General features: G+C 39.0%; 1 protein-coding gene and 2 pseudogenes across 1 annotated transcript; 1 reads left to right on the top strand and 2 right to left on the bottom strand.

The window, feature by feature from the left end:
• Positions 1 to 10,019: 10,019 nt before the first annotated feature.
• Positions 10,020 to 10,412, bottom strand: LOC124973666 (testis-expressed protein 38-like). Its single transcript, XM_047537463.1, has one exon. The coding sequence runs from the start codon at positions 10,410 to 10,412 to the stop codon at positions 10,020 to 10,022; it is 393 nt and encodes a 130-aa protein (XP_047393419.1).
• A 4,052-nt stretch (positions 10,413 to 14,464) lies between these two features.
• Positions 14,465 to 14,678, top strand: LOC124973636 (protein C19orf12 homolog; annotated as a pseudogene).
• Positions 14,679 to 16,656: 1,978 nt separating this feature from the next.
• LOC124973665 (STE20/SPS1-related proline-alanine-rich protein kinase-like) lies at positions 16,657 to 21,621 on the bottom strand (annotated as a pseudogene).
• Between the last annotated feature and the right edge of the window lie 1,238 nt (positions 21,622 to 22,859).

Raw genomic sequence — 22,859 nt, 5'->3', positions numbered from 1 at the left:
CAAATTGACTTTTCTTTTTGGTTTCATGTATAAGATAGAATATGTAGTATTTCACTTGACTTTCTGTGTCTGGCTTCTTTCACTTAATATAATGTCTTTCAGTTGCATCCACTTAGCTGAAAATGATAGGATTTCTTTCCTTTCATAGTTGAATAATATTTTTTTGTGTGTGTGACCTTTTCATCTACTGATGGATATCTAAGTAGATTCCATAGCTTTACTATTATGAATAGTGCTGCAATAAACATGGGCATACAGGTATCTCTTCAGTATGCTGATTTCATTTCCTTAAGCTATATACCCAGAAGTTGGATAACTGGATCATACAGGAGATGTATTTTTAATTTTCTTTTGGAACTTTCAAACTGTTTCCTATAATAGCTGTATTAATTTCTAGTCCCCAAAACAGTATATTAGAGATGCCTTTCCTCTACATATTCTCCAGCATTTTTTAATTATTGTCTTCTTGATAGCATTTGTTGTTTTTTGTCTTTTTGTCCATTTTAACTAGGGCAAGAGATCTTGTGGTTTTGGTTTGCATTTCCTGGATGGCTTATGATATTGAACATCTTTTTTACATATATGCTGGCATCTTGTGCTTTTTATCCCATTGGATAAACATGGTAGAAAATTTAATTTTATCCAACTAAATGGAAAGGTCCCATGGAGACTTGGACTCAGATGGCTGGATTCAGAGTCCAGAGTGCTCACCATTACACCATGCAGCCACTATATTTAATTTTAAACTGCAATTCTCTCAAATTGTGAAAGAAGCTAATACATTCTATGTTCAAAGACAAAGTTTCTTTTTTTATTTTTAGTTATATATGACAATAGAATATATTTGACATACATAAAATATGACTTATTCTATTAGGTTTCTACTCTTGTGGTCATACATAACATGGAGTTACCCTGGTAATACGTACAAGTATAAGGCTAGGAAAGTTATGAGCAATTAATTATAATTTTCTTCCTGTTTCCCTCCTCCTCCCCTCCCTCCATTGTCCCCTGTCCAGTCCAAAATATTTCTATTATTACCCTCCACAACCTCCCCTTCAGGGTTAGAATCCACAAATCAGAGAGAGCATTTGGCCTTTGACTTTTTTGGGGATTGGCTTATTTCACTTAGCATGATATTCTCCAGTTCCATCCATTTACTGGCAAGTGCCATAATTTCATTCGTCTTTATGGCATAGTAATATTCCATTGTGCATTACCGCATTTTCTTTATCCATTCATCCATTGAAGAACACCTAGGTTGTTTCCATAACTTGACTATTGTGCGTTGAGCTGCTATGACCATGCACGTGGCTGCAAAAGTGTACTATGCTGTTTTTAAGTCCTTTGGGTATAGACCAGGAGTGGGATAATTGGGTGAAGTGGTGGTTCCACTCCAAGTTTTCTAAGGAATTTCCATGCTGCTTTCCATAGTGGTTGCACCGATTTGCAGTCTCACAAACAATATATAAGAATACCTTTCTCCCCACATCCTCACCAACATTTATTTTTACTTGTATTCTTTATACATGCCATTCTGACTAGAGTGAGATGGAATCTCAGTGTAGTTTTAATTTACATTTCTCTAATTGCTAGAGATGTTGAACATTTTTCATATTTTTTCACCATTCATCTTCTGTGAAGTGTTGTTCTGATCCTTTGCCCATTTTTTGAATGGTGCTGGGAAAACTGGAAATCCATATGTAATAAAATTGAACTCCTATATCTTGGCCTGCACAAAACTCAACTCTAAGTGGGTCAAAGACCTAGGTATTAGACCACAGACTCTGTACTTCCTAGAAGAAAAAGGTAGGCCCAACTCTCCAACAAATCAGTTTGAGAACTGAATTCCTCAACAAGACTCCTAAAGCATAAGAACTAAAATCAAGAATCAACAAATGGGATGGTATGAAACTAAAGAGCTTCTTCACATCAAAGGAAGCAATCAGGAACGTGTACAGAAATCCTACACATAGGGAGAAGATCTTCACCACCAGTACCTCAGATAAGGCATTAATTTCCAGGATATACAAATAACTAAAAAACAACACCAGAAAAATTTTGTATTTTTTTGAGAAATGTTTATTCACACCATTTACTTATTTTTAAATTGGATTTTTTGTTTTTTGTTGTTGAGGTGCTTTTGAGTTCTTTATATAATCTGGATATTAATCCTTTGTCAGAAGAACAGTTGGCAAATATTTTCTCACATTCTCTAGGTTTTCTCCTCATCCTCTTCATTGTTTTCTTAACTGTGCAGAAACTTATTAGTTTGATTTAATCCTATTTGTTTAGTTTTCCTTTTGTCACTTATGCTTTTCGGCTCTGAGCACTGCCCAACTTTCAAGTTTCTACATGATGATTACACAAAAAAGACTAAACTTTTTTTAAAAATTAATTAATTTAAATGATAAAAATAATAATTTTGTTATCATTTAAATTAATTACATGATAAATGATGTATTTAATTTCCAATATAAATGCTTACTTAGTAGGAAATTCAGAAGTTTATGTTCACCTGAAAGTGATTTTAAAACTCTTCCTGTATCTGAAAGTATAAGTTGAAGTAGTTCATGTTCAAATTAAGACTTTCAGATGGTTAAATACCTTTTATGTACATGGGTCAACCAGACTATGCCAAAACATAATAAAAAGAACCCTATTGTTTTAATTACTTCTGTTCTCCAACAACCTGCACCCTGACCTTTGTTGCAGATGTTATTTATTCACTCATTCATTCATCCATCCATTTATTGAAGACACATCAATAGTACCAGGTGCTGCTTAGACAGCAAATGTGCCAAAGTGATAAAGACACATACAAGAAACCATTGTTCTCAGAAGTTCACATTAATGAGAGCTTCAGTTCATAAAAAAAGTAATACCAGATATTGATGAGTATTACTAATATAATTTTAAAAGGATGATGTGACCTGATGATAACTAGGTGATGATTGTAGATTATTCATAAATAATGTGTTCATGTATTCATGAATAAAATAACATTTTCAATGAGACTTGGATGACAAGAAATAGTCACACATGCAAGACTCAGATGGGAAGGATTTCAGGTATGGCAAGTGTCCAGTGAGCCTGACATAAGTTTCTTTTTCTTGAACAGATCAGAGGCTAAAGAATAAGGGGTATGAAGAAAGCTGGTGTAAGATGAAGACAGTGAGTGAGGCAGGTCCAAATCATCAGGGACTTTACAACCAGACCAAGAAGTTCACATTTAATTCTCTACGGGGACAGAACACATTGGAGGGAGTTATTCTGGGGTGTGATGTAATTTGATTTACATTTTAAAAGATCATCTGGCTGTTGTGTAAAAATGGATTATATATGACATGACAGAAAGCAGTTGGGGAGGCTAGGTAGAAGATTATTTAGGGATTCTGGTGGAACACAATGGAGACTTGGTCTAGGATACTAGTAGTAGAGATGCAAAGTAGATTCTATAAATGTTTTGGAGATAGAAGAATAAAGATGTGCTAAGGAATTGGCATATGGAGTTGGGAACAAAGAAAACAGAATTAAAGTCTAACTAAAATTTTCAGTCACAGTAACTGAGTAAATGGTGCTGGCATTTACTAAGATAGGTAATATGAAGAGAAGGGTAGACTTGGGAAGACAAAACCTTATTCTTTTAGGTTGGCCATGTTCATATTTTGAGATGTCTATTAAATATCTAAGTCGAACTGTCATGTGGGCAGTTGTTACATAAGTTTTAGTTCATGGGAGAAACACAGAATGGAGATGGATTTTGTGAGCCTATAACACAAAGATAGTTCACAGATAGTACATACAGATAGAAAAGAGAAAGGAGCCCAGGATCAAGCTCATGGGCACTCTGACATTTACAAATGAGCCTAGAAAATAAAAGCCAGAAAAAGAAATTGAGAAGGGGCAAAAATAAAGTAGAAGAAAACTAAAGGGCATGGAATAAGGTACATGGGCATGGTGATTAGAATATTTAATTGGGGATTTATTTAAAAGAGTGATGAAATTAAATACAACACAGAAAAGGATAAGATGAGGAGACAATTTATGAGTCTTTTTGCATTTGTTTTTCTCATCTTAAAATCAGAGTTTCTAAAAAAAAATCAGAGTTTCTGACTCTTTCAATACTGTATAGTGAACAGCTTTGAGAAATGTAAGGTACTCCTCCAGAGCAAGAGAATAAATGCATTAGCTATTCAGTACGATAAAGATAATAGATCCTTCTGGAGCAAAGATTAGACAGGCTTACTACCCATTATAAAATACAGATTCCTAAGCACATGGTTCCTATTCTATAACAGTTACTTGTGTGTATCAGGGGCATCTGGTCTTCTCTATATTGCCAGGAGAGAAATGGGACTCAGGGAGCCAGAACAAATGCTAACACTCTGACTACTGCTTTTGTTATAATACAAAGTACTTGATCTCTGACTGAAACTTTCATATCCTCTGCTGGCATCCATGAAACAGTGACAAGTTGACTTTGTAGGTAGAGTAGGCTAAAATCTCACATCCTTCACTGTTCTTCACACATGGTAGATGATTTTGATTGTTCCCTTGGGATCTGTGGTCATGGGGACTTTTTTTTCTGCAGCAGTATTCACTGGATCTGATGCAGAGATAGTGCAAGGAGATGAATTTATGGCTTAGATCTTTAATATGAGTGTCTTACTGAATGATCACATAGCTCCATTCATGTACTCATAGTGTCCTACTACCTGAGTGTGTAGTTTCAAGAAGACCAGTATTCAGACACTGGTGGGTAGTATGCTAATAAATATGCCAGCACATTTAGATTTTTCTAGGAGTTACTAAAATAGCACATACTTAATCGCTTGTTACAACCAAATTTTATATTCTTGTATTTAGATGACAAAATTCCAATTAAAGAACTGGGTCTTATCTGATACCCTAATATTAGTAGTACTTCACAGAGGCCATGAACTACATTTAATTAATATCAATAATTAATAATATATGACACATTTTAGAGCATATAAGAAAGTAATTAAGTATTACATAGGAATGCACTCTATATCTGTTTTATTAGGTTGAAAATCAATAAATATAGTTGGCTTTTTAAAAAAAAAGTGATTTAATTCATGAATTTTTAATTGAGTTGAGGGAAGTTCCTTTACCACCTGGTTGCCAATGTCTCTCTGTAAAAGACTATTATCCCTAAAGGGCAGTTAAGTAGATACTGTCTATAAAGCAATTTATTGAAAATGACATTGTCGCTGCATATGTGCACTGAATACGGATATAACATATTGTGGGACCCTGAGTATTTAACAGTCAGCGTTGTCTACAGTGAATTGTACAAGGGAGAGCCATGTATGAATCCAATCTTTGCTCCTAGGTTTATACTTCCTCTCCTACACTTCCTTTTCCATTTTTGTTTCTGATATACAAAGGCATCTATAATCTCCCAAGTTCTGATTGACTTATATCCAATTGAGTACCAGAAAATTGCCTTCCCTCCCTTGTGTGTGCTGCTGCAGGCCAGGAAGTATTTGTTCAATTCTAATCTGAATCCTGTCACTCATTAAGTGTCTATTTTGTATGTAGTTCCTTTGGCAGAAGCAGCTTTATATTAAGATTGAAGTTTTCTTAAGTTTTTTTGCATACCTAACATTTATCTTGTGTCTGCTGGGATTCTTTCATTGTTGAAGGGTCTAGGAATAGAGAGTGGAGGATTTTGATATTGTGGAATCATGTCCAGTGTCCTCGATGGAGAAAAAATGAGGGGCAGAAAGCCCCATTAAATCCACCTCTCCACTTTTCTCCTGCTTTACTCGTCTACGTATCCAGCAACTCTGCTTGAGTTGGCAGAGACAAGCAGCAGTGAAACAGCCTCAGTTATGACAGTAGTTCATGGATTTAAACTTCAGGGGCACTATATCAAGAGAATAGATAAAATATATAATTGTTGGACTGAGGACAGAACGTGTCTATGTTCTCTACTGGGGTCCTCATTTAATACTAATACCCAAGAAAGACAAACATCTGATATTGAGAATGGGATCACTAAGGCAGGGAAATATAAACAGATTTAGGATTTTACCTCCAAGACATGCTGCCAGTCAGAAGATGGCTTTCCCCTGCCAGGAGCCTGAAATGGTAATCAGGAACCATTGTGTTCAGAAGTAGCCCAGAAAATTAAAAGCAAAGTACATTTGCAGAAGGGTGTGCTACCAAATCAGACTTTCAGAGCAATCACATATAGGTGGGCAGTCCACAATCTTTTATCCCTAATGCAGCTCTGACCCTTGACCTGATGAAACAAACTTAGGGGTACAATTTATGCATTTGACTATAATTGAGGTATAATTGAGACTCTTCATTTCTGTCTAAAATATACTTAAAAATAAGATTTAGTCCTACTGGTAAACATTAACATATAATGGTAGGATCATTGGATTAGAAGAGCACTTGACTTTGGTTTGGTGGGGACATAATTAGTTAATATTGCTGATGTGTTACCTCCCATTATGGACATAACAAAGGCACTAGACTGTGTTGGCTTTGAGCCATTCTCCAGTAAGTAATATTCACTTTGGAAAATCAATATAGCCTCCCTTGATTTCTTTTGATTGAGAGAAAGAAGTACAGTGGGAGGCTTTAACCTCACATTTGGTGCTACATAATCCTATGGAACCAGTCTTTTAGCACCATCTTACTTGGTAGCATGTAGTCCCAGACCACAATTATTGAACAATTCCCAGGATGTTTAAAGGTCTTTCATATCCAGCTTTTTATGCTGTTGTAACATGACTGCTTCAACTCTTTTCATCTGAATGGTGTATAATGCTAACTTGTATTATAGGTTGTGTACCCCTTCTGCAAAATCTTTGGGACTAGAAATGTTTGACATTTCCAAATATTTGCATATATACAATGAGATAGCTTGCTTAAGGGAAGTCACTTCAAAACATGAAACATTTATATTTCATATACATGTAGCTTGATATTTAGGATGGGGTGCATTTCTTTCTTCCTTTATTGTTGTGTTCTCTGCAGTTGGGAGTCTTGAACTAAGGACCTTGCACATGCTAGGCAAGCACTGTGCCACTGAGTTACATCCCCAGCCTCTGATGAAATCTTATGCAGTATTTGAAAACACCTTCTTTTTTCTAGTACTGGGGATGGAACCCAGCAGCACATAACTACTGGGTCACATCCTCAGCTCCTTTAACTTTTTATATCATATTTTGAGACAGTGTTCTGCTAAGTTGCTTAGGGCCTCACTCAATTGGCAGGCCTTAAACTACCAATTGTCCTACCTCGGCCTCCTGAGCTGCTGAGATTAGAGGCATGTGCCACCACACCGTGCACACCTTCTTTTGACTGTGACCCATCACATGAGCGTGCATGTGGAATTTTCCCCTTATGTGATATTGGCACTCAAGAAATGGCAGATTTATGAGTATTTCAGGCTTTTTTGTTAGGAATGGTCAAACTGCATATCATACTCCGATGAGGAACATCTATTGAAAACTGAAGTAATATACACTTGATTCACCTTCACTTGTCTATAGACATCTCAATGCAAACCTTTAACTTCACAGTTAGTATGCTACATAATTTTCAACTATTTCTCTTATATTAATACATGAATGAATGCCCTACAAGACCTTTGATACTAGTATACTTGGGTGTGAGATTTGATTGTAGTAAAGCATACATGTTTTTACAGATCAAATACAGAGTTTCACATCAAAGCCATCAGCACTGTCAAAAGTTTCAATTTCTTGGAGACCGAATTGCAAAAGCTCCCCAACTATGGACAATCTCCCTACTGAGAATTTCTGGCACTGAAGGTAAAATGTACACTTTGGGATGACTGTAGGATTGTTTTAAATAACTGTTCTGTGTTTTTTTACTTACCAAAAAATTCATCTAATATTTATTGAGTACTTCCTATGGACACTTGTTAGGTATCATGGCATAATCCTGTGACTATCCTGTGAACATACGTATTCTTATGCAATTCCCATTTTATTGATGTGGAAAATTCCTAAGTCTGACCATCAAATAGTTGGTTAAGGCAGAATTCAAGCTGACACACTATGACTGCAAAGCTTGCATTCTTAATCAGTATACCATCTGGTTTCTCCATTGATGTTTCTTGTGAGCTTCATTCATTCACTAAGTGCCTCATTAAACCACATAGTAAGCAGTGAGGATACCATGTAAGATGCAGCCTCACTCTCTTTCCTCAGAGATAATGGAGAGGGTAGAAAAGCAAACATGATACTGAGAAAATAGTAAAATAAATTTAAAATAAGCCTCCTCCCACTCCCCTGGATCTTGAGAAAAAAAAAACTGCATTGTTTTGTCCATTTATGGATTCCATCTTCCTTTGAAAGTAAGGGCTAACAGATGTTGGGCATAAAGCAGTGTTTTCGTGAAGTCTCAGTCTCAGGCATCTGCATGTTTGAAAGCACCAATGATAAGAAGTGACAATGAGAGGAAGGAGTGAACCTCTGCCGCTGTTCTATCAAGGAACATCCACTTAGTCCTGTTTTATATTTTGAGTTACAATATAAGATCATACTTACAGAAGGGGAAAATGCTACCACTTACCTTCCCAAAATAAAAGAAAAAGATTTAAAAGCCATTGCTAGAGATAGGTCACATAGGTAGGACTAGGGCTTTCTTTTCACTTGCTGCCCTAATCCCTTCAGTCCAAACACGAAAAAATAAAAATAAATTACCTAAGATTAGTAAGAGCCAAAATCACATTCTCTCACAACCTCTGCCTCTCTCTCTCTCTCTCTCTCTCTCTCTTTCTCTTTCACAAAAACACACACAGTCACACACAAATACATAAGCACATGCATGCAGAGATACCATCACCACCACAAAATAATCAAAAACTGGCCTTTCCTCTCAGGGAAATCTACATTTAACATTTAGAGCAACTACAGTGAGTGGGTTTCTCATTACCAAGGCAATGGGTTAAAGAGTTTTGCATGTTCCAGGCATTCTCTTCTTTAAACTCTAGGCAAATACTTCATAATCTTATTTGTCTCTACTTTAAGAATCATTTCCAGAAAGTATTCAAGATGTTCCCATGTATCTGAGTTGCATGGGACTCTTCACTTTTGGGCAGCCATGGATCTCTATTTGCTACGGATGTATTCCTGTGTATAATTCTAGGAGGAACTCACCAGCCCTTACTCTCAGCAAATCTATAGACCGAACAGATGATTCTGCACGCACTACAGCATCCACCACATAAGTTTGAAGAAGACAGGCTTAGTGAAAAGATACCCTGGGGTATGGTGGAAAGATCAGGAACTCTAATGTCAGGCAGATGCAAATTGGACAACTGGCTGAGGAACAACACAACAACACAAAATATAAGATAATGGCATATGCCCTTGGATCCTTTCTCTTCATCAGTAAGAAAAGACTCATGATAGCCATGTTGCAGTTTTCATGTATAAGAAACAATTCAGAGAAGACAACCTAAGATTCAATCCATCATGGATATCAGCCATTCACCTCATACAGTGGTGCGGTTCATGGGCCTCATGATGACTTGTTTGACCAGTGGCATAGCCATTGTGGACTGCCATTCCTGTGTGCCCTCAGCAACTGTCATTCTTGTGGCAATTGACCTGACCATCCTGCAGAACAGCACTGCCTTGATGGACCTAACCCAGGGTCTTGCATACGTTTGACCTTAAATCCTGGATGGAGGGAACTGAGCTCATCCACAAGTATTGATTCAATGTGTCCCTTCAAAGCCAACCTCCAGTTCTCATTGTATTGGTTAGACTTGTGGCACCATCAAACAGGAGAAGAACATTGGCCTCCTACCGGCAAATGAGACACAACAGACTTACTTTTCCAAAACTCTTTAATAACGTAACATCCATGTGGGCCCTCAGTGTGAGCATGACTGCCATGAGTTTAGCTCTATTTTCTAATCATTCCCTTGGTACATAAAGCTCCCACCTTCAGTGAGTGGAGGCTACAGATATGAAGGCAAAGCTTGGCATTGAAACAGTTCATTCCAGGGCCAGTGTGGGAAGGGAATGGTAGTGGACGTTCCTTTCAGGATAGATGTCCAGCGGGTAGGAGACAGTGTGTTCCAACATGGGAGGCATTTTGTGGAGGGGTGGGGAAAAGGGTATATCCTGAAAGATGAGGATCGGGAGTGGGGATGTGGTCTGGTGCAGTGGCATCTGATTAGATGCGGGCTGCCCTGAGACCACCAGAGCAGCTTGCATAGAAACAGGGGTCTCTGCCCTGCGCATGCTGCCTCTGAGGCCATAATCCCTGGCTTCAGGGGTGTCTGACTCCCACAGACAATCTGGAGTATGGTCTTTCATCTCACTGAAGGTAACAGCTGTGGGAGGGCCTATTTGAATAGCTGCATTGATACCGTGGTGTTTCTGCATATTGATCCAGTACAAGAGTGGACTGTAAATGAAGGTGGAAGCATTCATCACTTCCATCCACTGCTGGGCACAGCACTCCCACCACAGCTTCTTCCTCCAGTGAATAAATATAATGCAGCCACCGGTTACTACACAACACAGTCCCATGAGTCCAAAGTATAGTGAGACCCAGGCTGAGGCAGTAAAAGAAAGAAAAGAGGCAGCTGATTGACTGCTCTGCCTGGGACCTGAACCGTTTCTCATTCCTCTCCTTGATTTGGCTCCTTCATCCATCCATTCCCTCCCTCCCTCCTGACATACCTACCTCATTATTTTATTATTCAGTTAAATCTCGGTCTGCAGGGAGCCTAAGAGTCCATGGTTAACCTTTCAGTGATAAGGGATACTAGGTCTAGAGGAAACAGGACCTGCTGAGACTCAGTCAGGCCTTCTGGCTCCCAGTCCAGGACCCACACCATCCCTCAGACTGATCAACTGAACTTAAGGGCAAGGCCCTCAAGGAACCACTTGACAAGGGCACCAGTGTATCTTTTCTGGTTGGGCACAACATGGTTTCTTCCTTCTCAAACTCCTTAGTTTCCTAGAGGAGTCTGTCTCTTAACTATTTAGCACTCCATGCAGGCAGTCACCACCCCATCAATACAAAGCATCTTCCCTGAAAGTTTGTGCCCACACTCAAAGGACTGAAGGGATACTTACTGCCAGCAAGGCCCAGGTTTGCCATTTGAGGATCCATACCGTTGAGACTTGTTACCAGGCCCATGGCTTGGCAAAGAATCAACTGCCCCAAGAATCTGTCCACCAATGGGAGCCTTCGGAAGGCCCAAGTCCCATTGTTGCCTAAAGATGATGTCACCGGGTTCTGAGCACTGGGCATTCCAGGGCTGGTGCTTGTGGAGTGGCTCTGAGTTGGTGGAAGGAAGGGACTCCATCTTGTGGCATCTCGTGAGCATAGTTCTCTTCCATCAAATACTGTTCCTCCCCAGAATTGTCTGTTCCCAACTTCTTACAGTGAAGTCACAAAACAAACCCCAGATTCGGGGCCTCACACACTCATGGGCTTATATTTATGTTGTTGCTTGTTAGAAAGCCATTTCTGGATATATTTTCCAGTGAGAAGTTGGGCAGTGAACACAGTGAATATTGGGCAGACGTGCCCTCAAGAAGTTGGTGACCAAGGTGTGGGGGAAAAAAGTGAAAAAGCTGTTGTTTGGCTCTGACAGTCTCTCTTTTCCCTCCTCAACAGGGGCTGGCAAAGTTTTCTCTCTGTATCACCAGGCCCCGTGGGAGCTCTCCCCTTTGAAGTCCTGCATCTCTTCCTAACTTCATCTCATCTCGGTCCTTCATATAGCTTTTCCCTCTTGGTGCGCTAGATTCCCCAAAGACCCTGTTTATTCACCTCTGGAGCTTGGCTCAAGCTGTTGGTTCACTCAGTAATGCCTCTCCCATATTTCCACCACTGAACACCGCCTTATCGTCCCAGGTGCTCAGTTATTCCTAGTCTGTGAAAAGAGTCCCTTCAGCTGATTTCCCTGAACCTCATTATCTCCAGTTGGAAGAGACTTGGTGAGTTGTCTAACCCAACTCCTCTCATACGCTTGAGTACTGATGGCACAACTTCCCTACTCAGTAACCCATCCCCCATGGTTCTGTTGACTCAGGGACTTGCTTACCACACCACCTGAGGCAGCTTGCTTCATTTATGACCAGTTCAGATTGAAAGCCATTTCCTAAGCAAGGCTGGCTCAGCCTCCCAGTAGGTTGTGCCTGTGGTCCTGACTTGGCCCCTTGTCACTCTTCAGTTACTCCCATCTTTATCAGTAGCCAGAATGATCCTTTTAAGAATAGATGGTGTTACTCTGCTCAAACATCCCTTGACTTCCCCCTCTCACTCAGTGTGCTTCCTGCAGGCTGTAGGCGGGTCCTGGAAATGCCTTAGTCTCTCCCCCTGTGGTCCAGGTGTGCTCTCATTTACAGTGATTGATGAATTTCTATTTTTCTGTTTAGGACATGTGAAGAAGGCATGGGAAGAAATAGGTGGCTGGTGCTGCAGTGTTTGCCATTGATCCAGAGGTTTGTCAGTGGACCTCAGGTTCCTGCAGGCTGCCTGGGCCCGAGCCAGGGCGTGACCACACAGAAGTTGAGGAAGAGGAGCTCTGCCTGTTCTCTGTTACTCACTTCTTGTCAGCACACCCACATTGAGCTCATCAGAGTGTGGTTTAGTGTTCACAGTCATCAGAAAATGAGTGACATGAATTACAACACCCAACTTTTCAGATCTGAGAATGTTTGACATGCCAGGTGTCATGAGGAATCAGACTTGTGCTCAGAAGTAGCCCAGAAAAGTAAAAGCAAAGTACTTTTGCAGAAGGGTGTGCTACCAAATCAGGTCTGCAGAGCAATCACACGTGGGTGGGCAGTCCACATGCTTTTATCCCTAATGCAGCTCTGACCCTTTTCCTGATGAAACAAACTTAGGGGTACAATTTGTGCATTTGGCTATAATTGAGGTATAATTGAGACTCCTCTTTTCTGTCTACAGTTTACTTAAAAATAGGATTCCATCCTTCTGATAACCATTCACATGTAGTGGTAGAATTATTGGATTAGAAGAGCACTTGACTTTGGTTTGGTAGGGACCTAATTAGTTAATATTGGCTGATGTGTTACCTCCATTATGGACATAACAAAGGCACTAGACTGTGTTGGCTCTGAGCCATTCTCCAGTAAGTATTGTTCACTTTGGAATATCAATATAGCCTCCCTTGATTTCTTTTCATTGGGAGAAAGTACAATGGGAGGGTTTATCCTAACATTTGGTACTTCATAATCTTATGGAACCAGTCTTTTAGCACTGGCTTACTTGGTAGCATGTAGACCCAGACCAGGATTATTGCACAAGTCCCAGGATGTTTAAAGGTCTTTCATATCCATCTTTTTATGCTGTTGTAACTTGACTGCTTCAACTCTTTCCATCTGAATGATGTATAATGCTAACTTGTTCTCTAGGTTGTGTACCCCTTCTGCAAAATGTTTGGGACTAGAAGTGTTTGAGAGTTCCAAATATTTGCATACATACAATGAGATAGCTTGCTTAGGGGTAGTCAATTCACAACATGAAACATTTATAATTCATATACACGTAGCTTGATATTTAGGATGGAGTGCATTTCTTTCTTCCTTTATTGTTGTGTTCTCTGCAGTTGGGAGTCTTGAACTGAGGACCTTGTTCATGCTAGGCAAGCACTGTGCCACTGAGTTACATCCCCAGCCTCTGATGAAATCTTATGCAGTATTTGAAAACACCTTCTTTTTTCTAGTACTGGAGATGGAACCCAGCAGCACATAACTACTGGGTCACATCCTCAGCTCCTTTAACTTTTTATATCATATTTTGAGACAGTGTTCTGCTAAGTTGCTTAGGGCCTCACTCAATTGGCAGGCCTTAAACTACCAATTGTCCTACCTCGGCCTCCTGAGCTGCTGAGATTAGAGGCATGTGCCACCACACCGTGCACACCTTCTTTTGACTGTGACCCATCACATGAGCGCGCATGTGGAATTTTATCCTTATGTGATATTGGCACTCAAGAAATTGCAGATTTATGAGTATTTCAGGTTTTTTTGTTAGGAATGCTCAAACTGCATAACATACTCCGGTGAGGAACATCTATTGCAAACTTAAAGTAATATACACTTGATTCACCTTCACTTGTCTATAGACATCTCAATGCAAACCTTTAACTTCACAGTTAGTATGCTACATAATTTTCAACTATTTCTCTTATATTAATACATGAATGAATGCCCTACAAGACCTTTGATACTAGTATACTTGGATGTGAGATTTGATTGTAGTCGCCAGAGCCTGAACTTGGTGGTGTCCCAGGTGGGGGCCAGGTGGGGCAGGGTGGATGATGTGGGTCCCCAGGTGCCCTGGGCTCCAGCAGGTGTCAGTCCCTCAGTGGTTCGCAGTGGCCCTTGACCTCAGAGGCATGTGTGATAGAACCTCCTCACTGCCGGGGGGTGATGGAGGTCTGTTAGGTGCCTGGATGACAAGTGGACAGTTTAAGCCAGTACCACAGATCTTAATAGATCTGCCTCTGGCTGAGCAGCAGAAGCTCTTTAATAAAGCCACTGCCAGTGTCAGGCACTTGGATGGATAGACGCTGTGCAACTGACTACTCTGGTAATGGGCAGCTAATGGTGATGCTGGTGAACTATGTCTCCAAAGAGCTGAGGACTGAAATTCAGTATGATGACTAGGCTGCTCTTCCTGGGAATTGGGGGTTATGCTTCAATGACTCTGACTCTCCCACAGTAACTGAGGAGTCTGGGGGAAACCCAGTGAATCCCCCTGAGAAATCTGCACATCATCAGTGAATTATCTTACACTGGAGTGGAAGGTCCTCCTGCATACGCTACCACCATACCAGTCATGGCCAACAGTTATTTATGAAGAAGTCGTGTTTCACACTCATGTGTGTTGATGTGCACTGGCAGTACTTCTTAACTGTGAAACTGGAAAGAGCAAAGGCTTAGCATTGTAGGACTTGGCTTTTGGGAATCTGGAAGAGGTTATTGTGTTCAGCTAATTTGCTAAGTATACTTCCTTCTCCTCATCTTGTGAAGATGGCTTCTCTTCCAGACACCTGTTGCAGTACTGGACTCCCAGGATTCAGGGTTTCACTCAGAACCAGTCTATTCCACAGTCATGCTTACCTCATGAGTACATCCCATTTTGCCCAGTGACTTCTCAGTGACCTCATAGGTGTGGCTGGTGTTGAGTGAAGCCTCAAATGCCAAGCAGGCTGGGCCCGTCTCCCACTAGCTACACACCTCAGTCTCCTCTCCCTGGGATCTTGTTTCTCATCTGAAAACTTATGGTAGTTCCCAAGTTAGGCATTTTAAAAGAAATATTTTCAGTAAAAGTATTGCTCTGAGATAGTGGGATCCTAATTCATCTGTAATAAATGTTCCCATCCTAACGATTCCCCTAATATTGTATTCACTTTGCCTTCAGAAATAATTCACAAATCACACTAATTTTTTTTTTGAAAAACAAATTCCTTTTCCTAAATTCTTTTTTTTTTTTGGGGGGGGGAGGGGATATCAGGGCACAGAGGCACATCTGCAGTCCTATTTTATATTTTATTTAGAGACAAAATCTCACTGGGTTGCTGAGCATCTTGCTATAGCTGAGGCTGGCTTTGAACTCATGATTCTCCTGTCTCAGCCTCCCTAGTCACTGGGTTTACAAGCATGTGCCAGTGGGTCCAGTCTAAGCTCTTATTCTACAATGAAATCATTGGTCATTAGCCTTTAAACACAAATTTAAAATCTCTCTCAATTTTATCACCAAGTTCACAAAATACCATTTTACTCTTTGGTTATCTATTAAAGTTTATTATAAATAAAATACATTTGACTATAAGAAAGCTAACAAAGATCATGGTCTAATGCCAAGACTCATTGAAAAAAATGCAATAAAATGTTTCAAAGTTAATGCAGTGAAGTAGACCATGTAACTGTGTTAGAATTATTTTAAATCATATTCTTACTAGGATGCAGAAGATCATTATGTTACTATATGAAAGATAAGAATTTAGCAAATAATTATAAAATTAATTAATTTTAGCAAATAATTATTTAATTACAGTTTGAGTACATATTTATGTATTTAAATACCCATATTTTAAATTAAATTATTTTACAAAATTTTGTTTCCTACTTTTTTTCTAGGAAAAAGTAGAATACATACAATTCTCTCAAAGTGTTCAAGAAGACTAAAAATGATTACTTAAACTTATAATTATCACAGGGAAAGAAAAGAATTCTTAGGCTTGGTTCACACCAAATATTTAAATAACAACAATGAAAGGAGAAATAGGCTTCTGATAGAAAATTCATGTTGTTGCCAGTAAATAGAAACACATGAGTATATGTCAGATTCTTTTCACTTATAGTCTATCTAAACTGAATGCTAAGAATATTAAAGAGCTCTTGGAAAAATCAGGTCAGGCAGTTGTAGCATTTGTTCATTTCATACAGTGAATTGCTAGGCAACAAAACAGAACTTGGAGCATTGAAATTCTTTTAAAAAATATCTTTATTCCACTTCATTGAACCCTGTATCTTCAATCTTCTGATTTTGCTGGGGCTGGGAATGGGGGGTGGTGTGAGGAAATAGGGAGTGGGTATGGAAGGGGGCACAACAGATCAGAGTAATAGTAAGGGCCATACATCAGCCCACACTCAGTTGAGCAAACCCAATCAGCTTCACTTCATCAGAAATCTCTAACCCATAACAGCCAAAAGCCAACTTAAATGTCAATATTTTTAAAGCTTCGGGATCATTTAAAATCTTCTGTAAGTTAGCAGCCACTATAACTTCATCATGACCATAAACCAGGTCAGTAGAGAAGAGCTCCTTAGATAACACCATCTGTTGTATCTCTTCCTGGAGTAAACTCAAGTTGTACATCATTAAGTTTCTTGCTGAAGTTTCCCAATCTTCAGATGAGGTTTGTGGTGCAAGAAGCTTCTCTGTTGTCTTCACTCACATTGGGTTGACCCTGGGAATCATGCATAGAGAAGGACTGTATTTGCTCTGGGCTGCTGATGGTGTTCACTGGGATTTCTAGATTTTCTTCTTTACTCTTTGTAACATTTCCTGAGAAGCAGCTTCTTTCCCCTCTTCACTTTTCTCATCCATTTCCTCATCACTGCACTCCCAGTCCCTTTCTTTGGTTTTCTGGAGGTGACTACCTGAGCCTGGAACTCCTCTTTGGGCTATATGGCATTCTGGTAAGCAGCTTCTCAATCAGGTATTCTATGTTCTTGGCTTTCTAGAAGTAGTTGAATTTAAAAGTTCTGCCACCGTGAGACTTTGGGAAGGATATTTTTTAAAGCACAGTGAAAGTAATTTTCTAACAGACATGCCTTTTTTTATAATTTCTTTATCTTCTATTTAGGTTTCTTAAGTGGGTGGATCATTTTCAAAGTCCATATTAACATGTGCATAGGTAGGTATTTGTGATAAGGTGCTGTTCCTGTTGCTATTTCAATAGACAATATTCCAAAACTCCACGTCAGCGTTGCAGTCATAGGCTCTCACCTGTTCCACAACTTCAGATGCCATCCAACGTGAAGTACAAACAATGCTTTTCTTACTATATTCCTTGTGACATCAGCCCTGTTGCTAAGAATGCACTTACCCCAAAATCTGCAATTTGTACAGAACCATCCTCAACCAGAAGAATATTACCAGTTTTCAAATCTCTATGAATCTGACCATTTCTGTGTAGATAGCTAAGCCTCCCAAAACCTCTTTAATAATTGTTGCTATTACTTCTTCTTCCATTCCTTTCTTATGCTCTCCTTGGTTGACAATGTATTTGATGATGTTTAACACCGAGTCTCCACTTAGCAATTTCATGACCAGGCCAAGTTCAAATTTTACCACAAAAGAGTTGTTATAGGTCACTACGTTGGGATGGCTGCACTGACTCATGACATGAATTTGTTTTAATAGTTCATACATTCTGGACTGGAATTTTTCCAGATTGATCTACTTTATTACTACATGTTCTTGCCTGGACTTGCCTAGGGCAGCCTGAACCACAGCAACAGCTCCAGTGCAGATAACTTCTTGCAGCTCATATGCATCCCTGCAGATGTGCCAGCCCAAGGCCTGGGAAGCTGGGTCAGGTGCCCCTCTTGCAACTGCCAGAATGTGCCAGTCAGAAGACAATCTTCCACTTGAATCTTCCCTTGCCTCACCACCAACACCTCTCCACTGGTGAACACCCTCCCGGCTCCTGCTGCTAAATAATTATTGATCATTTTCTTTGCACATGCAATAAAATTCCATGAGTTAAAGAGTGAGAAAACAGGCCATTCTCAGTTCTAAGAAGGATGGTTATTAGGTTTCAGTGCAAAAGTTAAGATATTGAAAGTTTTCTTTGCAGAGGAAATGATCGTTCAAGAAAAAGGAGCTATAAATGTTGAGTGCTGCTGTTATTCCATCAGTAGGGAAAATAATCACCTTAGCAATGTCCACTAATTAAAACATACTGCTGCTCCACTTGCATTCCAATAAAATTTGTATTACTACTCTAAAATATTTGCTGGAAATAGCTTGCATTAAAACAAAACAAAATAAAACCAAGCAGGAAAGAAATGCAATTTCAAAGATACTAAGACCATGCAATAAGAAACAGAAAAATATAAATTTATTTATATCCCAACAGATGTTTTAAAACATCATACAGTTTCTTTCACACAGAAAAGTATGTCTTTATAATAGATATTTCGGATTAAAAAACTTAGTAGCCAAAAAGAAAAAATTAACTAAATGTATATTTCTTAAAGTAACTAATGCTAAAGAAGCCAAAAAATGATATTTATTTCTCATATTTATTGTTTCACACAGATGCCTCCAGCATGTAGTTAGCTTTATTTCATATATTAAATTAAATGTAGATAAGCTATCATAGAGTTTTGTGCTGAGGTGGTTACAGTTGTATTTGAACATACCTGTCAAATTCTCTGAGCATTCTTTCTGAAGAGGTAATATTTGATAAAGTAAAAAGAAAGAAAGAAGAGTGATTTAATCAGGATAATAGCCAATACTAGGATGGGAATGTGATCCTGTCTCTATAGAAAATATAAAAAAGGGCTGGCACCAAAAAAAAGCCAACACTAATACAGTTGAATAAAGTATTATGGTGGAATAGGTATATGTGTGAATATATGAATACTATATCAACTTATGTAAATTTTACAAAATACATAAATATAACAAGCATATATGATTGTACCATGCATAAAATATAAAGTGAATGTTATATTACAAATGTATACATGAAAGCTAAATAAATACTAATATATATGTTTAAATATGAAAAAATATAATGTATTCAATATACCATTACATTGTATATTTTTTACTGTTATAAATTTTTAAGTAAGTTCCTATTGAATCCTATAAAATAAAATTAACCATGTACCAAATCTCTAATTTTCTTGAAAAGCTGAAATTTATGAAAGTTGATATGAACTTAGTTGGAAATACTATCATTCAGTATAGTTAAAAAAATTCATAGAAATTTCAAAATAACTACCCATAACCAAAATGTCATTCCACTTTTTTCAAATAATGATTTAGAAAGAGATAATTATAATTCTAATAACAATATTAAATAACATACACAAAGAAATGTTTATGATTTGAATATACTTTAGACTTCACAAACCCCCCAAAATAAACATAAGACTTAGAGAACTTATTGAGAAATATTCTGAGCCCTTTGGCTAAAAGAAATTCTTGATTTTCTTTTCTTTCTCTGCCTTTCTCTCTATGTTCCATCACATCCTCTGCTGCCTATACTACATCTGCCCGAGTATTAATTACTCCATATTTACATGTCTTAAAGAGATAGTGGTCTCTCTGACCATGCAGAGGAAATGTACACTCTGTACATATATACATAAATTGCAAACAAGGACATAGAAGATTACACTGTGGAGTCCAGTTGGAAATAAAATCACTTTATACAACAAACCTAGGTCACATTGACAGAAGAAAGTTGCATACTGTGAAGGCACCACATTGAATTTAAGAAATATCCATCCCAGCAGATGAGCAAATCTTACCATAGCAACACAAGCAAGACAGAAAAACAAGGTAATGTGTCAACTTCTAAAATTTAGCATTCCATACTATCATTCCAAAAATACCAATGTGGATGAAATGCCAGACAAAAAATTCAACATACAATTAAAAAAAAACTCAGTGAAATCTGAGAGAATACAAATAAACAATTCAGAGAATTAAAGAAAAAGATACAAAATATAAATGAGCAATCAAATAAAGAGAAAATTTTGGGGAAAAGAACCAAACACAAATCTTAGAAATGAAATACTCAATAAACTTGTCAGATAAAAACTCAGCTGAATATCAATATAGTAAACTAGATCAAAAGGAAGAGAGAATATCTGAACTCAAAGATGATTTTGCCAAAATATTATATTCAGACTGAAATAAATAAAAAGAAGAAACCTCTAAAACACCATTAAAATATCAAACATTCATATAATTGACATACTAGAAGGTGAAAAGCTACATTCAGAGTGCATAGAAAAAATATAAATTGAAATAAGAGCCACAAATTACTCAAATATTAGGAAAGACATGGACATCCATGTTTCAGGGATATTTAGAGCCCCAATATAGAAATAATCAGAGATGAACAACTAAATGACATGTTATAGGTAAATTGTCAAAAATGCAGAAGAATATTAAATTTGCAAGAGAAGGTGAGTCATGCCACAATAAATGATAACTCATTAGACAAACAACAGATTTTACAGTCAAATCTCTAAAGGCTATAAGGGCATGAAATAATGTGCTTCAAGTTCTGAAAGAAAATAACTCAAAGAACATTAATATAAGAGCAAGGTTATCATTCAGAATTGAAGAATAATCAAAGACACGTCAAGATAAGCATAAACAGAGGGAATTCATAATCGCTAGGACAGCATTATAGATGATATTTAAGAGAACTCTATCAAGAGAAATAAAGACAATCATAATCATTAGACTATGTGAAAGAATAAATCACAAAGGTCAGCATGCTAAAGAGATATAGGAAGGAATCAAATATTTATGTAGTAGGCCATCAAACTTATGAGAAGAATAAAAGATGAATAAATGAACATAGAATATTCAAAACGACCAGAAGAAAATCACTGAAATGGCAGGAACAAACACATACATTTTAATAATAATTCTGGAATTAAATAGTCTTAATTCTCTGATTAAACAGACTGACTAAATACATTAAAAATAAATAAGACTTAACAGTGTGCTACATATAAGCAATTTACCCAAAATGCAAAGACAGACTGAAAGTGAAAGGAAGGAAAAAGTATTAAAGGCAAATGGAGAAGTAACTGTTGCAGCCAGCGGGAGCTGGGAGGTGATATCAAGTCTCCAGTCCCGGGAAGTGCCCAGCGGGAAAAGGAGGAGGTGACCTTGGCGGTCCAGAAAGAAGTCCCGGCCATGCCTCTGCTCAGCCAGGATGTCGCGGACTCTGCTGCTCCTGAAACCCCGGGCGTAGCGGCAGGAAGCTGGGAGACTGGGGGCGCCCCAGATGCGGGGTTGGGAGTTGGGGAGCGCGAGCAGCCGCTCGGCGTGGCTCCCCATTCTCCCCTCCGCGCCTCTCGCTGGGCGCCCTGGTCGCTTTTGTCCTTGCCCTGCTGCTAGGTGCGGGGCCCAGGATCTGGGCTGCCAGGGCCACCTGGCTGCAGACGCTGCTGAGCATGTGCTCTCACAGCCACAGACTCCTCTTCAGCATCGCCTGTGCCTTCTTCCTCACCTGCTTCCTGACGCGGACCAAGCGGGCCCGGGCCCTGGCCAGAGGGGCGGCTACTGGTGGCTTCTGGAGCTGCCCGCCTGCTGCTACCGAGGAACTTCTTAGTGTGGCAGTGTTGGTGTTGGCCTGTGGGGGACGTGGCGGCGGCGGTGGGGGGCAGGTTGTTGTTGGTGCTGAGCTGCATGGATCTGCTGACTCGTGCACCTCCTTCCGCTCAGGCACAGCATCCTGGTGCTGCTCTTCGACAGTCACTATGGCGGTGGCAAAATGTTCAGGAGACCTTCGTTGCCATGTGTTTCGAGGGAAACAGATGATTCTTTGGGATTGGGACTTAAATCAGTGGTATAAGCCTCATTACCAGAATTCTGGAGGCAGAAATGGAGTTGATCTTTCAGTGTTAAATGAATCTTGAAATATGGTGTCAGATCTTCTGAATGACCCAAGTCTTCCCCCACACGTCATTTCTTCCCTACAAAGTATCAGTAGCTTGATGGGTGTATTTCCTGGGTCCTGTAGGCCAAAGATTAATCCTCTCACAACATTTCCTGAATTTTACCCCTGCTCCAAAATAGAGGATCCAGCTGAGAAAGGAGATCAAAAACTTCCTCCCAGAGGAAGAAGAAAAATGTAAAGCCAAGGGAAATAAATTGCAGGTAGAGAAAACCTCCTTATCTCAAGTAGATGACATTCAGGTCATTGAAGAAGCAGATGAAGAGGAAGAATGACAGTTCAAATAAAATAAGTCACACAAAAGAAACCTAGAAGGCAGTGCCCAGGGTCAGAAATCATTATCTAATGTTCACTGTGCTGACTTTCAACTGACCAGTCCCACATGGACAGGCCCTGATACTGTGAGAGGATCTTGGCTGTGTTGTCAATTTTCCATTCCTAAGTACTTTCATCACACGTACTAGAAAACTACTCTTCAAGCTAGGTTTCGGCTGATCCTTGTTGCAAAGCCCTTATTCAAAGCCTTCACTGGTGTTTAAGTACTTTGTCAAAATACTGCTTTGCTGGGTAGTGAGCTTTTATTTTTCATGGGGGAGGGTCTGTAATGAAAACCTCAAGT

The sequence above is a fragment of the Sciurus carolinensis genome, unplaced genomic scaffold (genome assembly GCF_902686445.1).
Source record: "Sciurus carolinensis unplaced genomic scaffold, mSciCar1.2, whole genome shotgun sequence".
In the NCBI taxonomy this organism is placed as follows: domain Eukaryota; kingdom Metazoa; phylum Chordata; class Mammalia; order Rodentia; family Sciuridae; genus Sciurus; species Sciurus carolinensis.
Note: the sequence above shows the minus strand (reverse complement) of the source record. Positions and strands in the feature narration are given on the sequence as shown.